Source organism: Saccopteryx leptura, chromosome 12, assembly GCF_036850995.1.
Source record: "Saccopteryx leptura isolate mSacLep1 chromosome 12, mSacLep1_pri_phased_curated, whole genome shotgun sequence".
Classification (NCBI taxonomy): Eukaryota; Metazoa; Chordata; class Mammalia; order Chiroptera; family Emballonuridae; genus Saccopteryx; species Saccopteryx leptura.
Genome location: NC_089514.1, coordinates 57,243,203 through 57,266,944, shown reverse-complemented (window position 1 = coordinate 57,266,944; position 23,742 = coordinate 57,243,203). Strand labels below are relative to the sequence as shown.

The 23,742-nt window shown below is 39.0% G+C and overlaps 2 protein-coding genes across 11 annotated transcripts in view; one reads left to right on the top strand and one right to left on the bottom strand.

Moving 5' to 3' along the window:
* ABCB4 (ATP binding cassette subfamily B member 4) overlaps window positions 1–8,054 on the top strand; it is a 98,721-nt gene extending 90,667 nt beyond the window's left edge. For all 8 annotated transcript variants that reach the window (XM_066353804.1, XM_066353803.1, XM_066353799.1 and 5 more), the window contains 5 exons: window positions 1,215–1,371; window positions 2,772–2,969; window positions 4,664–4,870; window positions 7,110–7,256; window positions 7,797–8,054. In XM_066353804.1, the coding sequence (XP_066209901.1) occupies window positions 1,215–1,371; window positions 2,772–2,969; window positions 4,664–4,870; window positions 7,110–7,256; window positions 7,797–8,003 (916 nt within the window). In that variant the 3' untranslated portion in view covers window positions 8,004–8,054. The remainder of the gene's footprint in view (window positions 1–1,214; window positions 1,372–2,771; window positions 2,970–4,663; window positions 4,871–7,109; window positions 7,257–7,796) is intronic.
* A 2,299-nt stretch (window positions 8,055–10,353) lies between these two features.
* CROT (carnitine O-octanoyltransferase) overlaps window positions 10,354–23,742 on the bottom strand; it is a 41,657-nt gene continuing 28,268 nt past the window's right edge. For all 3 annotated transcript variants that reach the window (XM_066353796.1, XM_066353797.1, XM_066353795.1), the window contains exons 10-18: window positions 22,578–22,679; window positions 18,835–18,918; window positions 18,650–18,757; window positions 18,307–18,437; window positions 15,673–15,796; window positions 14,238–14,316; window positions 14,061–14,154; window positions 13,820–13,939; window positions 10,354–11,493 (exon numbers count right to left, since the gene is read on the bottom strand). In XM_066353796.1, the coding sequence (XP_066209893.1) occupies window positions 11,373–11,493; window positions 13,820–13,939; window positions 14,061–14,154; window positions 14,238–14,316; window positions 15,673–15,796; window positions 18,307–18,437; window positions 18,650–18,757; window positions 18,835–18,918; window positions 22,578–22,679 (963 nt within the window). In that variant the 3' untranslated portion in view covers window positions 10,354–11,372. The remainder of the gene's footprint in view (window positions 11,494–13,819; window positions 13,940–14,060; window positions 14,155–14,237; window positions 14,317–15,672; window positions 15,797–18,306; window positions 18,438–18,649; window positions 18,758–18,834; window positions 18,919–22,577; window positions 22,680–23,742) is intronic.

Below are 23,742 nucleotides of genomic sequence, written 5' to 3'. Positions count from 1 at the left end.
CAAAGGATAACAAAAGTATTGGTACAGTCCGTGAAGAGTCAGCTTCTGCACACTGGAGTGGTACAAAATAATGATGGGTAGAGAGTGGTTTTGGATGATTAGATAGAGATATGCAGCTCAGCTCTGAGATTTACAACTTGGAGTATTTTTATTTGTCTCGAAAAATATCATTGAGAAAATTCGTCCTACTTTCTTGTGGTTTCGTTTTCACCACTAAAATGTTAAATTCTAGATACCGTTAAGTGGAAGACAATGTTTTCATCTTTCACGCTAAAGCTGGATTACAGGGTGTCTAGGAGAGCCAGGCAACTAAACCTGAGTTCATCACGTTTTAAAATTTAATTTTTGTTACCATCCTTACAAGTATTTAAGGGAGAGCCTTTACAATACCCACAACTCCCATCCCCATGTATTTAAAACACACTTGAATAGCTTAGATTTAGAAACTTGGTGAAAGAAAAGACTTTTTAAGTTCTCCATTGTTAGTAGATAGAGATTTTCTACCCCTCCCCTTTCTCTGGGAGAGCTCTGGGGTCAGAGGAAAGCTTTGTGGAGAGCTGGCCCCTGGGACTCTTTAGCTCTTCCTAAAAGTTGTTACAATCTGTGTCCGCTCTTTAAAGACGTTTTCATTGGGAAATAGACCTTTAGCTTAGGACAGCTGTTTTTTCAGGGTGGTGTCAATAATTACTTTAATTATAAAAGAAAAGCGATTTCTAGGAAAGGCTTATTTTTCCTAATAAAAAGTCTTTAAGGACAGTGATTATTGTTTGTGTGGGCGAGGAAACCACAGACTGGGAGTCAGGGCTGTAGAGATACTAGGAAATGAAACCTCACTTCTTGTCTGCTGCTGATCAAGCCCCATAATAAGCACTGTGCTTCGGTTCCCTCAACTCTGAACAGGGTATACTAGTTCTCAAAATTACTTACGATCACAAATCAGATTCAGTTATAAGCAACTTCCAAAACAGAACTTGGGAAAGTTACAATAACTCTAGGAAATTAGAGGCTTCTAAGGAAGAAAGAAACCTCCTCCTCTAGATTTCCTGTTACTGAAATTTCATAGGAATGTGCGTAGCTAGGGCGAGGTGGGGTGCAGGCATGACTTAAGGCAGTAAATGAATATCACATTGGTAAGCAAGTATATCTTTGAACTTTTCAACATCATGGAGCTAATTATACAGGTTAATTTTTTAATTCCTCTTCTTCCGGCCCAGGGTGTTTTCAGCGATTGTGTTTGGTGCAGTGGCTCTGGGACACGCGAGTTCCTTTGCTCCAGACTATGCCAAGGCCAAGCTGTCTGCAGCCCACTTATTCATGCTGTTTGAAAGACAACCTTTGATTGACAGCTATGGTGAAGAAGGCCTGAGGCCTGTGAGTTCTCTGCTACCTTATGACTGCTTGGTTACATTTTTTCCCAATGGTTTGCTAGATCGTAATTACAGGATAAATTTCTAGTGATTCCACGGACATTTATTTATCTTTGTGGTATTTACAGAACTAATACTAGTCCAACTTTCCTGGCATTTAAAAATTTCATAAGGGGTTTCAATAACTCTGAAGTTTAGCACATCAAAAGTGAAAAAGAAAATTTCCAAATGTTCTGGAACTGGATATATTTTTTTATGAAAACTGTCATTTTTGCATGAAGGTATATGCATATAGTTCTGCATGTAAACACCATTAGCAATTTGGCTTTAATCACATCTTGTAATGACTGAATTACAATTAGTAAGAAGGCCACTCTATTCACAGTGGGTAATAATTCTATACAATTTCCAAAGTTAAATTCAGATTGGAGGTGTCTTCACATGACACAAGCTGCTGTACATTTAAATGCACCAGAAGCAGTGTGGGGAAACAGTTGAGGACTTAGTTTTTCCAGGGCTTAGTTTTATCCGATATTTCATGGTCTGAAAACGTTGCTGTGCCTGGTGAGTGAGATAAGGAGAGAGAGAGAAAGAGGCTGTCTGGGCTTGACCAGGGCTGTCCACTGAGGCACAGGTAGAAACTGCCTTAGATTCCCAGCCTTTGAACTGTTAGCCACTGGGTTGGCTCTAGCTTCCAAAATCATCATCTGAGAAAGCTAAATATTTGTCTTAAATAAGCCAGCAATCAAGTGTAGGCAACAACTCTCTGTAATGTGATAGCCTAATGTAACCTGTACCCCCAACTTCCATCCTCATTTTACATAACAATTTCCCATCAATACTTTTTTATTAATTTTATTAATAATGATTTGATCATCCACCTTTTTAAAAATTGATTTTAATTTATTGTGTTTACAGATTCAAGTGTCCCACAGAATACATTCCCCCACCCCCATGTTTCCTCAACATCACCCTTGCCCCCTGCCTCCCCAACTCTCTCCCCCCTTCCCTCAAGGATTTACTGTCCTGCTCTCTATAATGCTGTGTTATGTGTATATAATTTCACCAATCTCTTTCCCTTCTCTGATCGCATCCTCTCACCCCCTTTCCCTCTGTCTGCTTTCCTTCTTTTGTCCCTTTGGTCCCGTCTCTGCCTCTGTTCCGCTCCTCAGTTCACATTGTTCATTGGATTCCTCAAATGAGTGAGGTCATATAGTATTTTCTTTCTCTTCCTGACTTATTTCACTTAGCATATCCCATCAATATTAACTAGTGCTAGCATGTGCACTGAATATGAATTTTATGTTTTTCTACTACTGTCTTTGGTGTTAGTTCCTTGAAATAAAAATTATTACAATCATTAGCAGACCAATTATAATGCAACATTAAAAACTTTGTTTTTAGGATAAGGTTGAAGGAGATATAACATTTAATGAAGTGGTGTTCAACTACCCCACCCGGCCAGATGTGCCTGTGCTTCAGGGGCTGAGCCTGGAGGTGAAGAAGGGCCAGACCCTGGCCCTGGTAGGCAGCAGCGGCTGTGGGAAGAGCACGGTGGTCCAGCTCCTTGAGCGCTTCTATGACCCTTTGGCCGGGACAGTGGTGAGCGCACTTTCTTAAATTAGTGATCTATTTAAGGCTATATTTCAAGTGGCTTAACCAATATCCTCATAATGGAAAAAAGTGGACAAGACCCCCAATCCTACTTGATGCAATAACATTCTATAAACCCTACATGGGCACCCACAGTCAGACAAATATAAAATTGACCTCCACCAGCCATGGGCCTTTTAAGCCAGCCTTATCCTCCTAAATAAACCCTCAGTTCCTGGTTAGTAAAGGTAAGCACAAACTCCTGCCAGAATTCTCAGTAGGCTCCGGGGAGAGGCGAGTGCCTGCCTGTTCCCTCCCCGCACCCTTCTGCTTTGCCTTCTCTCTCTCACCTTGAACTCTAGGCTCTCTGGCTTTGACCCTCCCCTTCAGCCCTTCTATACTGGGCTCTCATCATTGATTTCCTGGTATCTATCGCTGGCTCCCTTCCATAAGCGAAGACTTGGCTCTGATAATGCCTTCCTCTTCTATGACCTTGGGACAGTCCCCACTGACCTAGCCCTGGGAGTCTATCCCCACGTAGATCACCCCCAAAGGGTTAAACCGTGCGTAGTTACTTCTTTTGGGAAAAAAATCTTATACTTCCACCATTATAATTACTCTGCATTTATGAATACAGGCAAACTAGCTCAATATTCTCTAGGTACACTCTGCTAAGGCTGTGGTGGTACTTTCTTTACTGAGAGGTCACGACGAGCTGGACTAGTGTGTGTTCCTTCTAGAAGTATCATGACTTCTGCTTACAGAAAACCAATACAAAACAAACTACCACCAACCAAACCATTCTCCCAAAGACACTGCCCTGAGCTTGTTCACTTTCCCTTGAACTTTTGTCCTTTGTGCTTCAAAAAGAGAAAAGGCTTGGAGTTCTCAGGGAAAAGAGAAGCAGAAGTAGGACAAGAGGTAACCAACTTTCAGAATCTGCTTTTTGTTCTCTTGTGCCTGCGAGAGGGGAATAAAGCCAAATAAAGAGGTTGGAGTTGGCCCTGGCCAGTTGCTCAGTGGATAGAGCATCGGCCTGGGGTGCGCACATCCCAGGTTTGTTCTGCAGCCAAAGCACACATGAGAAGCGACTATCTGCTTCCCTTCCCCTCTCCCTCTTCTCTCTTCCCCTCTTGCAGCCAGTGGCTTGGTTGGTCTGAGTGTTGGACCTGGGCGTTGAGGATAACCTGGTTGATTTGAGCACCAGCCCCTAATGGGGTTGCTGGGTGGATCCCAGTTGGGGTGCATGCAGGAGTTTGTCTCACTATCTCCTCCCTAGGAAGGAAGGAAAGCAGGAAGGAAGGAGGGAGGGAGAAAGGGAGGGAGGAAGGGAGGGAGGGAGGTTAGAATCATTCAGGGGATAGCAGATATGAGTAGAATATCTAATTTCAGGCTTCCTAAGGGCAGGGGATGGTACAACTGCCTGGAAAGCAGATAAAGAGAGGAATATGAAAGGACAGGACCAAACATGCTGATTTTATCAGTTAGACCAAAAAAGGGATGGCATAATCATTGTAAAAATCATTTTGTTGGCTTTGTTGGCCTCCAACAGTGTAAGTCTCTAGAGGCTGTGAGGCTTGATATTTCACAAACTGCTGATGCCCACATGCAACAAAATCCTCCAGATGGTTAATCTAAAAACTCACTGCTTAGTTCTTTTTCTTTTCAAGCTCTTCTTATACATTGTGGATTTTGGTTTTCAGCTCCTAGATGGTCAAAATGCAAAGAAACTGAACGTCCAGTGGCTGAGAGCCCAACTCGGAATCGTGTCCCAGGAACCCATACTGTTTGACTACAGCATTGCTGAGAATATTGCTTATGGAGACAACAGTCGGGTTGTATCACAGGATGAAATTATGAGTGCAGCCAAAGCAGCCAACATACATCCTTTCATCGAGACCTTACCCCAGGTAAGTTAACTGGTAACTTCCTAGGGTGAAATTGTTCCTGAAGTCTTACTCCAACAAAGTCTTGTAACAGAATGTGTCTATTTACTAGCATTTACTAGCTCTCTGACCTTGAACAAGACACTGAACTTATAATACCAATTTTCCTTATGTCTACCTCATACAGATATCATGAGAAGCAAATAAGGTGATGTTAAATTGATGTACTGTATGTATCTCAGGATGCAAACTGGCAGTTGCGGGCTGCATTCAAACTGTGCCATGTTTGGTTTATTCCTTATACTTTCTTTTAATTAAACACTTTAGTTTTGATATAATAATAGATTCACATACAGTTGTACGGAATAGATAGATTTTATGTACCCTTTACTTAGTTTCCCTCCAGTGACAAAATGGCAAAACAACCATGCTATTGATATTGATACAAAGCACTGATCTTTTTCAGACTTCCTCAGTTTTATTGTACCCATTTGTATACGTGTGTACTTAGCTCTATGCAGTTGTGTTGCACGTGTACACTCATGTATCCATCCACTGTCACAGTCAAGGCCGAGCATTTCTGTCACCACAAAGATCCCTCGTGTTGCCTTTATGCCACATGCCCCTCCTTCCGTCCTTTCTCTCCCCAGTCTCCGGCAACCTGAACCTCTCCATTGCTGTAAGTTTCTACTTTAAGAATGTTACATAAACATCAGCTAGTAGCCTTTTGATATGAGCTTTTCTCATGCAGCCTAAGTCCCTGAAGTGTATCTATAGTTTATTCCTTTTTATTGCTGAGTGGGCTTCCATGGTCTGGACCTGCCTCGTTTAACCTTTCACCTGTTTCCAGATTGGGGCTATTAAGAAGAAAGCTGTTCTAAATATTTGTGTACCAGTATTAGTGTAAACCTGAGTTTTTAGTTCTCTGGAAGAAATGCCTAGGAGTGCAACTCTTGGGCCACGTGGTAAATTGCATGTTGAATTTTATAAGAATGGCCGTGCCATTTTACATCCCTACCAGCAAGTCTGTGGTAGTTTCTCTGTATCTTTGCCAGCATTTGCTGTTACTAGATAGATAGCTATAGAGAAATATATTTTTACCATTCTGATAGGTGAGATATGATCCCATTGTGGTTTAATTTGCATTGATAATGCAACATCATTTGCATATGATGTTGCATAACATTATAAATAATGTCAAACATCTTTTTATATACTTATTTAACATCTATATTTCCTCCTTGGTGAGATGTTTCATGTCCCTTGCCCATTTTCTAATGTTTTTCTGCTGTTGAGTTTTGACAGATTTCTATGTATTCTAGTTATTAGTCCTCTGTCAGGTATTAGTTTGCAAATATTTTCTCCATCTGTTGCCTTTTTCACCTCTTTAATGGAGTTTTGTGCGGAGCCAGAATTGAAGTGATGAAATGTAGTTAGTTCATCAGATTTTCCCTTTTATAGATTGGGCTTTTGGTGTAAAGTCTAACGGTTCTTTGTTTAGCCCCAGGATTTTAGGACATCAATTCACATGGTATATACACTGAACGCAGTTCACTGTGACTCAATTTGTACTTTTACTCAGCCTATGCCTTTTTGGCTTAGAATGTTCTCTCGGTGTTGAGCTTCCCAACTTCCCTGCAGAGGCACCGTTTCCCTTCTCCCCCGACCTCGCTGTTGGTTTTCCTTTGTCACGGCGTGTTGCGTGAACTGCTCGCTTGGTACTTACTGGCCCTGTTAGTGAATGCTGTATATGTATTTTTTTCTGTTTAGATTTTAAGTTCCTTCAGGGTAGGAATAAAGCTGAATTCATTTTTACACTTCCCACAGTTCTGGGCATAACAGGTACTCAGTAAATACTTAAGTGAATGAATGAGTTTAAAAGAATAAATTGGGCTCCTTGTGGATCCTGTGACTATATCAAATTTTAAAAAAAAATTTAACATTAAACTTTAACATTTAACCTTTTTGTCCTCTAGTGACAGCAACTGACACTATAATGTTAGGAATTTGAGAATCTACTGAATATCATTGAGAACTAGTCACTAGTTTTCTATTTGGATTTTGAAAACATCCTGTTAAACGGGGGAAAAACCCACATTAAATGGACAATGATGTAGCTGTTATAGAAACCTTTTATTGATTCCAAAAATTTTTTCCTTGTAAGTAGCACTGTCATAGGTTAAGAAGTAAAAGTTTATGAGTATGCCATCAGTAATTCTTCTAGGTGAGAACTTGATTAATTTTATTCATGACCAACTTGCAGAAATATGACACACGAGTGGGAGATAAAGGGACTCAGCTCTCAGGAGGCCAGAAGCAGAGGATCGCCATCGCCCGGGCCCTCATCAGACAGCCTCGCATCCTGCTGCTGGACGAAGCCACATCGGCGCTGGACACTGAGAGTGAAAAAGTAGGGCCGCCTGCCTCTTGTCCCACTTAATGCTTTGTGCCAGTAACCATAAGAAATACGTAAGCACAGAAAAGTCAATAGAAATAGAGGCAGTGGTTATTTTGAGATAGGTTTTCTTTTTCCTTTCAGTATTTTTCAATTTTTTCTAAAATTATCATATTACATTTAGAAACACATTAAAAATAAAGCATTCAATAGAAAAGGCTGTGTAAATCATTTTTAGCTCATTAACTCTAGTGGAAAAACTGGAAAACAGGATACTTATTAAAGGGGAACTAATTAAGTAAAATATATTGTGACTAGTTAGGAATTTTAAATATTTGTGAAGATTAGTATTTATAGTGAGCATCCATTTTAATTATAATTTAAAGGAACTAGATATAATGTCAAATTATATAAATATACATGCATAAAGTGTAAGATTCACAGATAAATTAAAAATTTTCTTGCAGGGATGGTAAAAGTTTTCTAATTTCCTTTCATACTAATACCTACTTATACAATTTTTAAGATAAGGCATCTGTTCTAATTTATCAATAGGTTGTCCAAGAAGCCCTAGACAAAGCCAGGGAAGGCCGCACCTGCATTGTGATCGCCCACCGCCTGTCCACCATCCAGAACGCAGACCTGATTGTGGTGTTTCAGAACGGCAAGATCAAGGAACATGGCACCCACCAGCAGCTGCTGGCGCAGAAGGGCATCTATTTCTCCATGGTCAGTGTCCAGCCCAGGACACAGAACTTATGAACTCTTGTTACAGTGTATCTCAGAAATAAACTCAAATCATTTTACAACTTTTGCTGACTTGTGAAAGAAGTTTCTAAGTCATCATAAAGTACAGGTGTATCCACTTTGGGGTTTTATATTACAGCATTTGAAATTCCAGAGTTATAAATCATCAAGACATGTTTCTTGAAGGACTGTGAAAACAGCCTTGCTCTTTCTGACTTATCAGAAACATGGGAAAAAAGAGCAAAGTTCAGGTATAAAAGCTGTAGAATTTCATAGCAGCCACAGACAGGTAGAATTGTTACTGTCCTGAATAGGTAGGGAGATGACAGGATGTTTTGGAAAACAATTTTCCCATGTACAAAAAAAACAAATTGTTCAAAAACCTCCTCTATCTACTGGCAGATTTCTAAATTATTCTTCTGGGGCATTGAGTTTTTAAAGTGAATATATCCCCGGTTTTATGATAGTCTAACAAAAAGTGAAATTCCCCTCGGACAAGCTATTTGCTGGCACACATCCATTCCATAAGGCAGAAAGAGACCTATCATTAAGTGCTGCATTTAAAGACATTTTTACTTTTTTTTTTTTTTTTTTCCATTTTTCTGAAGCTGGAAACAGGGAGAGACAGTCAGACAGACTCCCGCATGCGCCCGACCGGGATCCACCCGGCACGCCCACCAGGGGCGACGCTCTGCCCACCAGGGGGCGATGCTCTGCCCATCCTGGGCGTCGCCATATTGCGACCAGAGCCACTCTAGCGCCTGAGGCAGAGGCCACAGAGCCATCCCCAGCGCCCGGGCCATCTTTGCTCCAATGGAGCCTCGGCTGCGGGAGGGGAAGAGAGAGACAGAGAGGAAAGCGCGGCGGAGGGGTGGAGAAGCAAATGGGCGCTTCTCCTATGTGCCCTGGCCGGGAATCGAACCCGGGTCCTCCGCACGCTAGGCCGACGCTCTACCGCTGAGCCAACCGGCCAGGGCTAAAGACATTTTTAAAACTCATAATTATTGCATATTATCTATTAGTGCAATTTGTAACATTGGAAAGATCAACAATAAAATGCTATTTCCATAGCAAATGCACTACAAATAATTCTTATGTTCCCAGAATGAATCCACTTCTCCTAAGCAGCAGCAGCTATATTTAGATGAAGGGTAAAAAGAAATATTCCAGGCAACTCTTGGAAGCTAACCACATTGTCATGTTTCTTCCATGATTTCTGCAGCAATATCAATTCTCATTGGTGTGACAAGTTGTTTAGGTCAGTAAACTATTCAAACCAAGTTCTTGTACCTGTAGTAAACCATATACCGTCACCAAAGATGTTTCAAACGCAACCATATTTATCAGTACACAATTCAGATTAATCAAGAGAAGAGTGGGGCAGAGGGCACATTAGCACATTGACTCAACGTGCACAGAATGCAACCTACTCTTGTGTAATTATTCTCAAACTTGCCCCATGAAGATGATGGGGCCTCTGTCCCTGGAAATTCTGACACAGTAGGTCTGGGTTGAGGCCCAAGGATCTCTGTACAAAGTGTTCAGGTGGGTCTCATTGTCGGCAATGCAGGGACAAGTGTCGGCAAAAGTTAAAAAAAAACTTCTCGTCAGGAAGTGATCAGGTTCTGAAACACCCAGAGCTCTTTAGATATTGTTTTAAAACAATCAACCAAGTGATTCTAAAGTGCCTTGAAATTTAGTCTACCAAATTGTACCAGTGAGGAAAAGGACTATAGTGCTGATATCAAATGCCCAATCAGCCAACTCTGAATGTTTTCACAAAGAAATGATAATACAGTCTTACCAAATTCAAAACATATGAAAATGTAAGAATAAGCAGGACATACATTGTAACCATTATGTGACAGCGTGCTATAAAAATAGCCCCAATTAATCATGTCCCCTTTTGTGCCTACTCATTCACATTTACAAAGTCATTTAGAAAATAACTTTGCTGCTCCTCTTATAAAAGAGGAGGCTTTCCTCCACCCCTTAAATCTGGACCAACAGGATGCAAAAATGTGACATCATATGACTTCAAAGCCTAGGCCTCAAGAGGCCCTGCAACTTCTACCTTTCCCTCTTAGAACACTCCCACTGCCAGGTACAGCAGTACACATTAGAATACTGGGTGATCAGACACCATGTGGAGAGAGAGTCCCAGCCACCAAGTCGCTGAACAGTGAGTGCTGCGGCCATCTTAGACTCAGCAGACCAGCCCTGGGTCACACACGGGCTGGGTCAGCTGACACAATCACGAAAAAGAATATACTGTTGGGAGATAGTAAGTTTGGGGTAGTCTATTATACAGTATGTAACAAAGTATAAGGTCAAAGAGGAATGAGCCACTTAAAAGAACGCTATATAATTTTGAGAGTTTTATTTTCTGAGTGTAGAAACTACAAAATAGAACAGAGGAGAAACAAATACTGAGACTCTAATTCAATATTTAATTTTTTAAAGTCATTAATTCTGACTACTAATTTTAAATATAAGTGCTTTAATTTTATATTCACAAAACTAATTACAACAATATATACTAAAATGAATTTTGTTAGGCTTTTTTTTAAAATACGTGTCAGAGGGCGTAAACCTCCCTAACTACAACTTAATTCTTCCATCTATTCAATGAACTATTTTTGTTAGATCACCATTAAATTGTAGTGGTCTTCCCTAAAAAGAGCAAGTTTATAGGCCTGTGGTGAATGTGAAACACATTTCAAGAAAATTAACATTCAGTCATATATTTCATACCCTTTGGCAACTACAAAATGTTAAAGTGCTTGAAAGACAGACCCTACAACAGCAATTTTCAACCAGCGTGCTGCAAGAATTTTAAAACACATGCAATATCTGACTAGTCAGGAGCACTGACCTCTTTTCCCTCAATTGTCAAAAAAATGACAAAAGGCAACACAAAAGTCGTCCTATTTCATTTTTGTCAGACTGGCAAAAATATTTATTTTTTGGTGTGCTGCAGAATTTTAGTAATTCATTTATGTGTGCCATGAGATGAAAAGGCTGAAAATTGCTGCTCTACAATGATACCCAGGGAGAGAATTATAACCTATACAGGTACCAATAAAAATACTTTAAAGTTAAAGTAAGACTTGAATTGTTAAAATTTGTTGATTTGCATTGTTGAGGCTTACTTTAAACTTTGCATAGTTCTATCTTCAGTATATCAAAATTTGCATTGCTGCTGCATCACAGGAAGCTGAAAGGGATATTTCTACTTTCTATGTGAGAATAATGCAGAGAGCTTGATTCTACTAATGTCTACATTTCCTTCAAGTCAACATTCCTTCCTACTTCACCTCAGCAACCCACTGCCAGCACCCAGTGTGGATACATTTTGGTTAAGTGCTTAATGAATAATTGTCTCTAAAGATGAGCAGGGTTCATCAGCTGTATCATATCATGGAAAGCACAGAAAATCAGCTGAACTAGCTTTTCAGCATCAGTCTCTGGACATGAATTCCAGGCTGAACAGGCCACAACAAACCTGTGAAGCACAAATAACAAATGATTAGGTACTATGCAAAAATCACAACACAAAAAGGCTCCAAGTGATGATGATGACCTTTATTCTGTCTGTTGTTAGTATGCTCACAAAAATTACGGGATATTTCAAAATGAATATGAAGCGATAAAATATCCCCTAATTCTTGTGAGCAGTATATATGGAGTATGAATTCTTGCTGACACTAGGTAAGTGTAACCTGACAACGGAAAGGAGAGCCATCTTTGGACATAATGCTAGGAACACCTAGTTCACTATGTGACTAGAGACAAGAGGGAACAAAAAACTAGTCAGAGCTCACGAATGCTCTGGAGCAAGGTCTGACTGTACCAAACAAACAACTTCCCTCTTCCTGAAAAAGACCTTCCTAAACATGCTGTAAATGGAATGAGGGGGAATACGAATTCATGTTGTAGTTTGCAATGGAACTTGCACTATTTTTAAAGAAGAATACAACACTTGAAGAGAATAAAAAAATAAAATAAAATAGAGAGGTATAAGAGGATAAAAAGCTATTTCTAGAAAAGCCAGAGAGAAACTCTTAGGACCATCTTCTACCATCTCCTCGGTGCTCCTGATGGAGAAATCCCCCATCTGACAGAGGAATTGGCCCAAGAAGCTGAAGGAAACAGGAAAGAAGCCGGCTTCCTGTGGGCTCAAGAGTAGAAATTGGGCTACTAACTCTCCTGGAACTAGCCTTTTCTTTTCCAGACACTCACATTTTTTTTTATAGCAAAACATGCATTAAGCCCAAGTTAAAATCAAAAGGTTGTGTAATGTAAAGCTTATAGACAACCCTGCAATTCTCACAGCACTGAAAAGACAGTAGTGGAGATCTTTGACATGTACTTTCAATGAGCAGAATTAAGTAAAAACATGCTCTGGCTCAGTACATAATGATGAAACCACAATGGGAAGTTCTCCTGATTATTTAATTGCTTTTGTCCCTCTTGCCTGAACAGGAAAAAAAAATCTGTAAGAAAATGGGATCTTGTCTGTCTTGTGTCCTTAGCACCTAAAACAGGGGTCTCAAACTCGCGGCCCGCCTACCAATTTTGTGCGGCCCGCAGACTAATCCACGAAGTTTGATTAGTCTGCGGGCCGCACGGCCGCGAGTTTGAGACCCCTGACCTAAAACAATATGTAGCGAGACAGGAAATTCTCACTAAACATTTTCTAAATGACAGAATGGAAGTTCTGTCCCAGGATCACTAAAAATGTATTTTTCGAAAAGTTGGAGAGCCCCCATTTATCTGGCCAAAACTCTCATCATTGCATGCAACATGGAATCCACTATTTGTCAGGGAATATGTTAGAATGCTTACATATTTTCTGTATATGGTGATGATTTTAGACCTCTGACACTTTATTCTGATAATAAGATCCATGTTTTACCTTTATCATTCAACCTTTAATTTGTAGGTTAGGTTAATGTACACAAACTGAATACTATGAGAATACATTAATTATCCAAGCACGAAGATATAAACAAATTTAAGTATCACTGGTATAACAGACTATCACACTTGACATCAGAGCAGATGATAAAATTTTGAATAACACTGACCATAAAGAAAAATAAAAACAAAGTAGAAACTGAAATATAGCATACATATTATCATTCCAAATTTTCACATTCCATCTGAAGTGCCTCCAAGTCTGCTTAACCTATTTACGTGCTAAATGCAGCCTCATTATTTTTTATAAAGCCTCCCATGCTTTGGAAGGTCCCTGTGAGACCTGCCAGACTGTGTGTCGGGACCTTCAAACCCTTCTAGCAATTCCATATTACCTTGTTCTTCACCTCTTTTGCCCCTACCACGTTTTAATATTTTCTTCCTTACTCTTTCCACAAACTTAAATGAATGAATTGCATCTGAATTGGTAAAACTTTCTTTTTAATATAAATTATCTAGTTTCTTGTCTTACCTCATTATTACTGTCTATGATTACAGGAACCGTTGCATATTTACAGGCTCTCAAATTTTATCTGAACTTACTATAAACCATTGTGGGTAGAACAAACATGTCTATATGTGCACTGACTTTTGAGGATGATGACATGATCACCGAATCAACCTTAAACAGTATTTATTCTGCATAAAACACCTAAAGGACTGATTTGGCAATGCCTTGAAAGCAGGACAGAGAAACAAAAACAAAGTAAACGCCTACATGGTAAAAATAACTACCATTACCAAGCAACAGGCGAGACAGCACAATCAGAATCACAGCGCAGGAAAGACAGTCAAACAAAAGACAGCTTTCCCACTCTATAGCACAGTAAGAATAAAGAAAGCGGCCTCACCTGTCGTCTCTGATGCGGTAGAAAACTCCGTAGCCATTGTGCACCATGGGGACCACCACTCCATGGACTCTTGAATAACCAATCAGACTCGTTGAGAGAACAAAGTTCCCACCTCCTCCACTGGGTGACACAAAGAAAAGATACACTAGGCTTACAGAAGTTTACATTGTTTCTGAAGAGCTTTGAACATTCAGGAAAAAAGAAGTAACTAGCAAACTTATAAAAGCCTCCATCATATTACCTCCTGGAGAAGAGCGGGTCCGTGAAGAGCTCCGGAACAGGCAGCCCCTCCTCTTCCGCTATGAGGGAAAGACCTAGAAGATGGCGGTCAAACCCTGCAACAAACCCCACACCTGAAGTTACAAAGTTTTCAACATGAGAGAATTTTTTAAAGTCAGGGTAATTACAATATAGGTACCTTTTCCAGCTGAAAAATCTTTCATCATTTTATTATGTTTTGCAAAAGCTTGTAACATCTTTCGCTCCCGCTCAAGACGCTGTGTTAAAAAATCAAGAGATCCTTAAATAACACACTGTATAGATACCAAACAAACAAACCTGAGCTCAGAGTCATCAGGTTTGGGGTAATTTGAGAGAGAAAAGGTTTCCCAGGAACACCTTAAACACATGCTTCTGTGTCTTTTTCTTGCTTGTTCCACAGCCTTTTCTTTCCCACATACCTGCATCTTGTTCAAGGTAAGGGAAGAAGCAACTATGATTGCAAACTAAAGAACAGTTAACATAAGTGAAAACGATGCAGGTCTATGAAATTAAATTAATATATACTATACTATGTCTATCAAAAGCAAAAAAAACGAGTGCGATGCCAAAATAGCAGTGGGAAAGAACTACCCTGTTGTCTAACTGCTTCCAACAGAAAAAGTATAAAACAAAACATATAAAACTATTCTGGTTCTACTATATGAAAACAAGAATCTGTGATTTCAAAAACGGTCAACCACATTAAGAAAAACTTCCTTTTAAAGGCACTTTCATAGTGCCAGCATTTTATTGGTGTTATTCTGAAGGTAGATCAATAGTAGTGAAATATGCCTGGTCTGCGGTGGTGCAGGAGACAGAGAGTCAATTTGGAATGCCCAGATCGCCAGTTTGAAACCCTGAGCTTGCCCAGTCAAGGCACACACCACAAGCAAATCAATAACAAAGTAAAGCAACTATGCATTCATACCTCTTGTTCTCCCCACCCCTCTCTCTCCTCTCTGTAAAATCAATAAATAAAAATTAAAAAAAAAAACAGTTGTGAAATACTCAAGGTATTGAAGATATTTTGCCTAGAAAATGATACCAGTCTGACCAGGCCATGGCGCAGTGGATAGAGCGTTGGACGGGAACGTGGAGGACCCAGGTTCGAAACCACGAGGTCTCTGGCTTGAGCACAGTCTCATCTGGTTTGAGCAAAGCTCACCAGCTTGAGCCCAAAGTCGCTGGCTTGAGCAAGGGGTCACTTGCTCTGCTGTAGCCCCCTCAGGTCAAGGCACATATGAGAAAGCAATCAATGAACAACTAAGGTGCTGCAGTGAAGAACTGATGCTTCTCATCTCTCTCCCTTCCTGTCTGTCTCTGTCTGTCCCTCTCTCTATCTCTCTGTCACAAAATAAAATAAAATTTAAAAAAGACACTAATGGGCTTCTTCTCAGGAGTCCTGTGTCCTATTCTTTCTAAGTACATACTTCACTGGCAAATGAACAAATAAATGTTTTGAAAACTACAGGGAAAAAAAAAACAAAGTATTTTCCTGATCCAGGGGAACTGAGATAAAGAAGCTCATTATTTAAGGGCCAAGTTTCCCTTAGAACAAACAAATTCTGTTATTCTTCTTTTCAGATGCTCACACTGGCAGAAGGATCCTGCATGGCCTGGCACCACCGGACTGCTTCTACCGTACAGGACCGCACAGTCTCGGTACGGCCATGATAAAAATATCTTGTCATAGCCGTTTCATAGCAGCATCCAGGGCTACAAGAAAAAATGAAAATAAGACAATGAATCTGAATAAAGGAAATGCTCTACTGTTAGTAAAAAGACATTTTACCTAATAAAGCTGGCTTTGGTCAGAGACTAAGGTCTATAATATAGACTACAGTTGGGATTTAAAAAAAAAAAAATGCTATTTCCAATATCAAATAACAAAATGAGCTCTGGTACCCAGGGCCTGTATACTATGGAATGTCTCACAGGCCTGGCTGCTGTCAGGTTGTGCACACTGGAGTCTGTGGTAGGTGCCCCCTGTGCCACCTGCCCCCAGTGGTCCTTGCCTCTGGCTGTTTATATCCCTCGCTTTGGATATGGGATGGGCACAGTGATCAGTTCTAATGAAAAGAATACAAGTGGTGGATGTCACTTCTGAAATTAGGTTACAAAGAGAGCTCTCTTGCTTTCACCCCCTACTCTGAGGAAAGCCAGCTGCCAAGCTGGAACTGCCCTACAGAGAGGCCCAGGTGGTAGGAAACAGGGTGGCCTCTGGGAGGCAACTTGGGAGGCACTAAACCCTGCTAATAGCCATGTGAGTGGGCCTGGAAGCAGAGCCCCTCTGAGGAGCTCCCTCAAATGAGAACACAGCCCTGGCCGACACTCTGGCTACAACCTCACAACACACCTGAAGTCAGAGGCACCCAGCTAAGCTGGATTCCTAATTGACAAAAAAAAATGTGAGATGATATGTGTTTGTTGTTTTAAACTACTAAATGTTAGGGTAATTTGTTATACAGCAATAGACAGTAGAGAGTCCTTAGCCTTTAGCTTCTTCATATAGAATATGACTAACTGTAGAATTAAGTAAAAGCATGACTTAAGAAGTTGCCCAGAGTGATGATGATTTTCCTGGGTTGGGGAATGATAAGCGATGTTAGCTACAAAGCCCTCCTACATTCCTGGCAGTTGGAGTTTAGAGTTAGAGACCAAGTGGAGTGAGAGTAAAAGGCTGGGGCGTGGGCACTAAAAGGGCTCAAACAGAGTTACGGAGCCTCTCCTGTTCTGTAAGGCTGTCTCTCTGATATGGAACAGTACCCTTTCAAAATGTAAATGAGAAAGTATAGTAAAAATTTAAAACATCACCAAAATAACTTTTTAAAAGCACATTAAAAATAAAAGCAGTAAGAATGGAAAGGGACCCTGTGTTCATGGATTGGAAGACTCAACATTGTTAAGATGGCAATACCACCCAAAGCATTCCCAGATGCAAGATAATCTTCATCAAAATCCTAACGACATTTTTGCAAAAATGGAAAAACCCATCCTAACATTCTTATGGAATTTCAAGCAACCCAGAAAAATCAAAACAATCTTGAAAAGAAGAACAAAGATGAAGGACTCACATCTCCAGATTTCAAAACTTACTTCACAAAAATAAGCCAGACACAAAAACAAATATTATATAACTCCACTTATAGGAGATATTTAGAACAGGCAACTTCATAGAGACAAAAAGTAGATTAGAGATTAGCATAGTCTAGGGCAGAAGGGGACTAGAAAGTTATGGCTTAATGGGTACAGATTCTGTTGGGGTAATGAAATAATTTAAAAATATATGGGGTGATAATGGCAGAACATTATGAATATAGTTAATGTCACTGGATTAGATACTTAACAATGACTAAAATGGCAAGTTTTATTTTATACATAGTTTAGCATAAATAAAAAAAGATAATTGCTTAAGGCAAAAACAGTAATAGTACATTGTGAGGTTTATAATATATGCAGAAGTGTAATGTATGATGAGAGCACAGAGAATGGGGGGAAGCGAAAAAAGCATTTAGTTATAAGATTCTTATACTGGAAGTGGGAAATATTACATGAGGGTGGACTGCTATAAATTAAAGATGTGTTTTGTAAATACTAGTGCAACAACTAAAAAAACAAGTACAGCTGATTATGAAGATCAAATGGAATAATTAAAAAAACACTATGAATTCAAAAGAATATAAAAAGGGAGCAAAAACAGACATGATAAAGAGAAAATATAGAGCAAGATGACAGACCTAAAGCCAACCTTGCTGATAATAAACGTAAATTATTTGGACATCCCATTTAAAGACAGATACACTCAGACTGGATTAAAAAAGCAAGACCCTGGAGTTTCCACTTCTTCTTAGGATGTAGAAAGTCACAAGAGACCATCTTTCCTATCCTAAAATGAGTAAAGGTTAAGATAATCTACAAAATCATACCTTATCATGAACCCATCAGAAAACTGAGGTTGCAAGAAAACCAAATGATCTGAAATCCAAAGAATAGCAAAACTCTTAGAAGTATTAAGGTAATGAGAAGACAAGAAAAGACAATGAAGGTGTCACAGATTGAAATTTGTCATTCTTTTCAATTACTGTTAATGAAAGTACAAATTCAGACATGGTGCCAATTGGAAAAAAAAAGTATGAAAAAACGCTGGCAGTGAGAATGAAATAGCTACGGTAAAGATACAACCTTGGAGTTCAAGAGTCTGAAGATCGAAAATGAACGGTCCTCACCATCCATGAAGTCTGTAATAGGCCAGCTGAAGTGCAAGCTGGACAAATGTATCAGGGTGAAGCTTCTTCTTCTTGGTTAGCTTTTTGCCAAAAGGTGTAAAGGCATATGCCACAATCTGCAGATCAGAGGCCTAAAAAAGAATTAAATGGGAACAGTGCAACATCACCTAAAGAGAATATCCAAAAGATCATCAAATTACCATTGCATTAAAGTCGTATCAGACAAATCAGAGGTATTAAAACTATAATTTAAGTGTTTCATGCTGTTGTACTTAGATGCTAGCCAAGTTTTAATATATAGTAGTTAAAAGAGAAAACATTATCTAAAAGCAAAAAAATCTACCTGCTTGAGATACTGGGCTTTAGCGTGGCTGATGTCATTCAACACCTTCTCATCCACAGTGAAGACAAGCTCCTCCGGAAGTGGGATATCCCGTACTTTTTCTGAACCCTGAAATCAGGGAAGAATTAAGAATATCATATCTTTAGAAAGAGGATAAAAAGGATAAAATATTTGTTATAACATACCTTCCATCTTCCTTCATTCTCAAGAATCTTCTCATCAACATAATGGTTGATGTTTACCATAACCATTGCATCAAAAGGAGCATGCTAAAATGAAAATACACAATATTTTGAATACTTTATATCAAGTTAAAACTTGACTCTCCAAAAAAAGACTTGACCCGATATTTTATTTTCATGTTTCCTCCATTCTTTACACATGATACAGTGCAGAACTGCCAAATGCCCTTACCTTCTAATGATAAAGGTATGGATATGGTACAGTACAGTAATTGCTATATTTTGTTTTCTGTGAAAGAACAGATATTTAAAGTGGGGAGCACCTAATTAGGGCTCTTGAGTAATGGGGAGGGTGTGATGTAGACAAGAATCTAGAGAAAACAAGTGCGATCTGTCTGGAAGTCGAAGCAGGTCTAGGCACGCAGCCCCGCGGCACGTGGAACCGAAGAGCACTGTGGAGAACAGATGGGGGTGGCAGGCTCTGAAGGCTGCACTGAGGATGGGCATGAACTTTAGGTAAGGACACAGGCCCACTAGATGAGCTTTAAAAAGTATAACAATTTTGTGTACATAGCTACAGGAGTGTTCAGAAGTGGCAGAAATAATACTGAATGTTTAAGGAATGTGAGAAAGGTGGGCTGAGTTACAGGGTGTTACAAGTCTGAAAGCCATATCCAGAGAAAGGGGTCGCAGCTAGTGGATTTTCCCATTGTTTATTTTGAAGGACAAACTTTTTGCCTGACTTTTTCCACATTCCTCTAATGAGTTACGTCAGATGCCTTTTTTTCTACATCACTGCTACCACCCTACACTAAACCCAGTTACCATTCATGAATGGAATGTGACACCACTAGCCTGGGGGAGAAAGAGGGAGGTTTCAAATCGAAACCCAGCCCACCTGGGCCCAGATTCAGGAGTAAGCAGGTGTCTAAAGTATGACGCTCACACAGGCGTGCTGCTGCCCACACCAGGGCCCGGGGAGGCGAGAAGCAGTGTCCTGCTGACAACAGGCAGCAGCACAGTGTCAGGGGAGGCTCATGTCAGGACACAGTGCATGAGCAGCTCATCCCCTGCCAGCAACAGCCCAGGGAACTGACAACCCCCTTTCCTAACCACCTCTCACAAATGTGCAGCACTTTATAGCTTTATAAAGTATTTTCAGACATCACATATATTGTTGTATTTATTATTATAATAATTATTATTTTTTTTTGGTGCCGTGACTCAGATCCGAACCGAGGTTGCTGCACCACATACTGTTGTATTTAAACAATAGTATTAATCACTAACTCTTTTACTGGTATCAGTTAAGAAAAGCAAGCCTGATGGATATAAACCTGTTCAACTTATAATTCCACCCATCCATCTCCTGGTGGAAAGCTAATACTCAATGTTTTTTAAAATTAGAAAATAGGAAGAATTCAAATGCTTTCTTGATGCTTTGTTTGTTCACATAAGTTTGATCATTTTTATTTCATGTATATGAAGACAATATATGTAACATACTTTTTAAAAATGTGGGCTTTGTTTCTGAGATCAAACCCTACCATCTGCTAGCTGCGCAACTGTGAGAAATTCTTTAAGTAAATTGTCTCATCTATTAGTAGTGATAATAACACCTATTCTAAGACAGCTGCTGGAAAAATTATTTTAATAATGCTTATAAAGTGCTTACTGCAGGACCTGGCTCACAGCAATAATTAGTAACTGCTGTTATTATTAACAACTAATGTTCACAACCTGCTTCTTATGTGCCCTTCACAAAGCCCTATAACAAAGCCTACGTAGAGAAAATAAACTCGACCCCAAGATTTTAAATCCCAAGAAGGAAATTGGATTAGTTACTATAATACAAAACTACATATTCTAGCACCAATGGAAGAGAACAGCAACATGGCTTTGAATTAAGAACAGCTTTACTTTACAGTGTATACACTTGACTAATGGTGTTTCACATAGGTTAAATTATATTTTCTGTAATATCTTAGATTACAAGGAAAACCTACATGGAATTTTAAAAGCAGATTATCATGTGGAGACAACCAGACTGGTTTTACAAATACATGGGTGTTAATGCATACACACAAAACAAGTCCATTAACTTGCTACACCTCATTGTGGTGAGATGGATGATCACAATAGGGCCATAGTCTTTACTCAGAGGTAGAAAAAAATTGTTAAAGTTACTTTCATCCTGAATTTGAGCAAACAGCAGGATGTTGGTGCTATTCGTAAAAATCAGTGTGCTGCAAGGTTTTTTGGAGGGGTTGGGAATGAGGGAGGAAAGCAAGATGATGAGTTGTAGAGGAAAGCAACTTAGCCCCATGACAATATAACATCTCGTTTGAACAATTTAACATACAGTGAAACAAATCACTCAAAATGATAATAGCTACAAACTGGAAAAATGTACCTGCAAGCCACCTATCTAAGAATGGCCAATGAAAGTATTAAACCAGGGAAGACAGCAAGTACGGGGGACAGTATGACTGAGACCGTGGTCAGTTCTAGAAAAAACAGGTAGGGAGAGATGGTCCGGGGAAGAGGCAGTATCAGTCGTAGGAGGGAGAAGGGGATCAACTGCAGCAGGCAAGTCAGAGAGAAACGGAGGGTAGATGGCAGGCAGCAGTCAGCTACTCACACGGGACAGGTTCCTGGCACTGGTGAGCACAGAAACCAGACTGAGGAGGTGAGGAAGACTCAAACAAGGGTGTTGAAGAGAAAAAAACTGAGGCAATTAACAAATACTATCCAGCCTTACCCAACCAAACTCAGCTGAACCCCCATGTCAACAAATACCTTCTTAAGCTAATGCTAGTTTGATTTAGGTTTCTATCACCTAAAACTGAATAAATACTGATTAATACAACCACTGAGCCCAGATCAATGTAATAAGTCTTTTTAATATTTTACAGTCACTACATTTTTTAGAAGAAAGCTACCAAAAAACCTACCTCATGCTACTTTATGCCAAATGACATACTTTATGAAAAGTGTTACAATGAGATTACAAGTGTGTAATACAACTCTTAGGCTTTTTAAATTTTCTTAATCCATAGACCTGAATGTTCAAGAGAAAACAGCCAGGTAGAGCTAATGAAGAAGGCTATGAGAGAACAGAAGAGAAACAAGAAAAGTTTTTTATGAAGAAGATAAAAATGGTATTAAATACCAGACATTTTCATATCATAGTGTAAATAAATAATTTTCCAGAGATCATGTGTCATTTTAGAACAAGTTACAAAATTACTATTTTAATTAGGTAAATCTAGAAATATATCCACATATATTTCTCTGGGCACAGAACATATACATAATGCTATATATCTTTATTTTATTAAAAATATTATTTATTGATTTTAGAGAGATAGAAAGAGAGAAACAGGAACATCAATCTGTTCCTGTATGTGCCCTGACCCAAGATAGAACCAGCAACCTCTGTTCTTTGGGACGATGCTCTAACCAACCAAGCTATCTGGCCAAGGCAATAAAATAGGTTGTAATATTCAAGAGATTATACTACATGAAAATATATGCAGATACACACCAAACTATTAGCTTTACTATAGATGAAAATAATTTATACAATACTCTATTTTTACTGAGAATTCATAATTAAACCTTTTACGATAACACCTTAAAGTATTTACTTATATTAAGACAACACAGCATAAGTACTATAGCTGCTGCCATTAATTCAACCTAAAAAAATTAAAAGAAAAATATAACTTCAGTAGTTTACTTACATCACAATTACAGCCAAATACTCCATTAGAAAAGGAAATCAAGTTATAGGATTTGTCTCCCCAGCGCACTGTTGGATCTCCAATGAGGATCATTGCAGTTGCCTACAATAAATTTAATCTTTCCAAATTAAAAAAATTTTACTATTGACTTCTAAGTATTTATATCTTAAACATATATGTATAGTCTCATTTTTCCCCTTCAGGTTAATCAAATTTAATAAACAATAACAGTTATAGTCACAAGATTGTAATTCTGGCCCTGACTTTAGATATTTCTTAAAATCTCAAAAAAAAAAATACTCCAGAAAAGAGAATGCTAATATGATATTAATAAATGTTTAGAGAACATACAATTGAAAGAACAGGTTTTTGCAACTTCAATAGTGTTAAGAGGACGTGGGGGGTAAGTTATTAAAATTTAGTTATGAGAAAAATGTTTCAAGAATTTAGATCCCACTAAACCTGTTTTTCACACGGTAGGTTCTGGCCTTAGTGTGTCATGAAATCAGTTTAGTGCATCACAATAAACATTTTATACAAAAAGAAACAATAAAATAAAACATAAATATCGGAGTACATCACAGATAATAAAAGTAATTACTGTTTGTGAAACTTCTATTATACACTTGTGTGCGCACAAGCTGCGTGTAGCGAGCTGCAGTCTAAATCTGTGTCTAACCGTAGATTGTAGTAAAAAAGTTTGAATAATACTGCCTTAAAACATATTCTTCCTCAAGAAGTTTTGTGATTCTTCTACTAAAAAGAAAAATAAAACTTAAAAGACTAAAAGTTGGTTTCCAGCTACAAGGTTTTTCAATTCTATATTATTTTATTGCTATCGTTTAATACTGATAATGCATTATGAAATAATTCCAGTGTTTTCAAAAGACTATGATGACACTTCTAAATATATGACTACTACCTTTTATTATATCCCAGGAAATGATATTATCTCAGGGGGGAAAAAGTAAGGCCACATTTTCCTTTAAACACACTACAGTCAGTTTGTTTAATAAAACCACATGATAAAAATAAATTACTTACAGTTTGATACAATTCTTAGGACATATCTCACCAACTAAGGGGTCAAGGCACACTGGAGTGGCTTATGGGTAAGTTCTCATGTCACCTTTGGCATGAGAAGCTCATGTAGCCCAGTGACCTA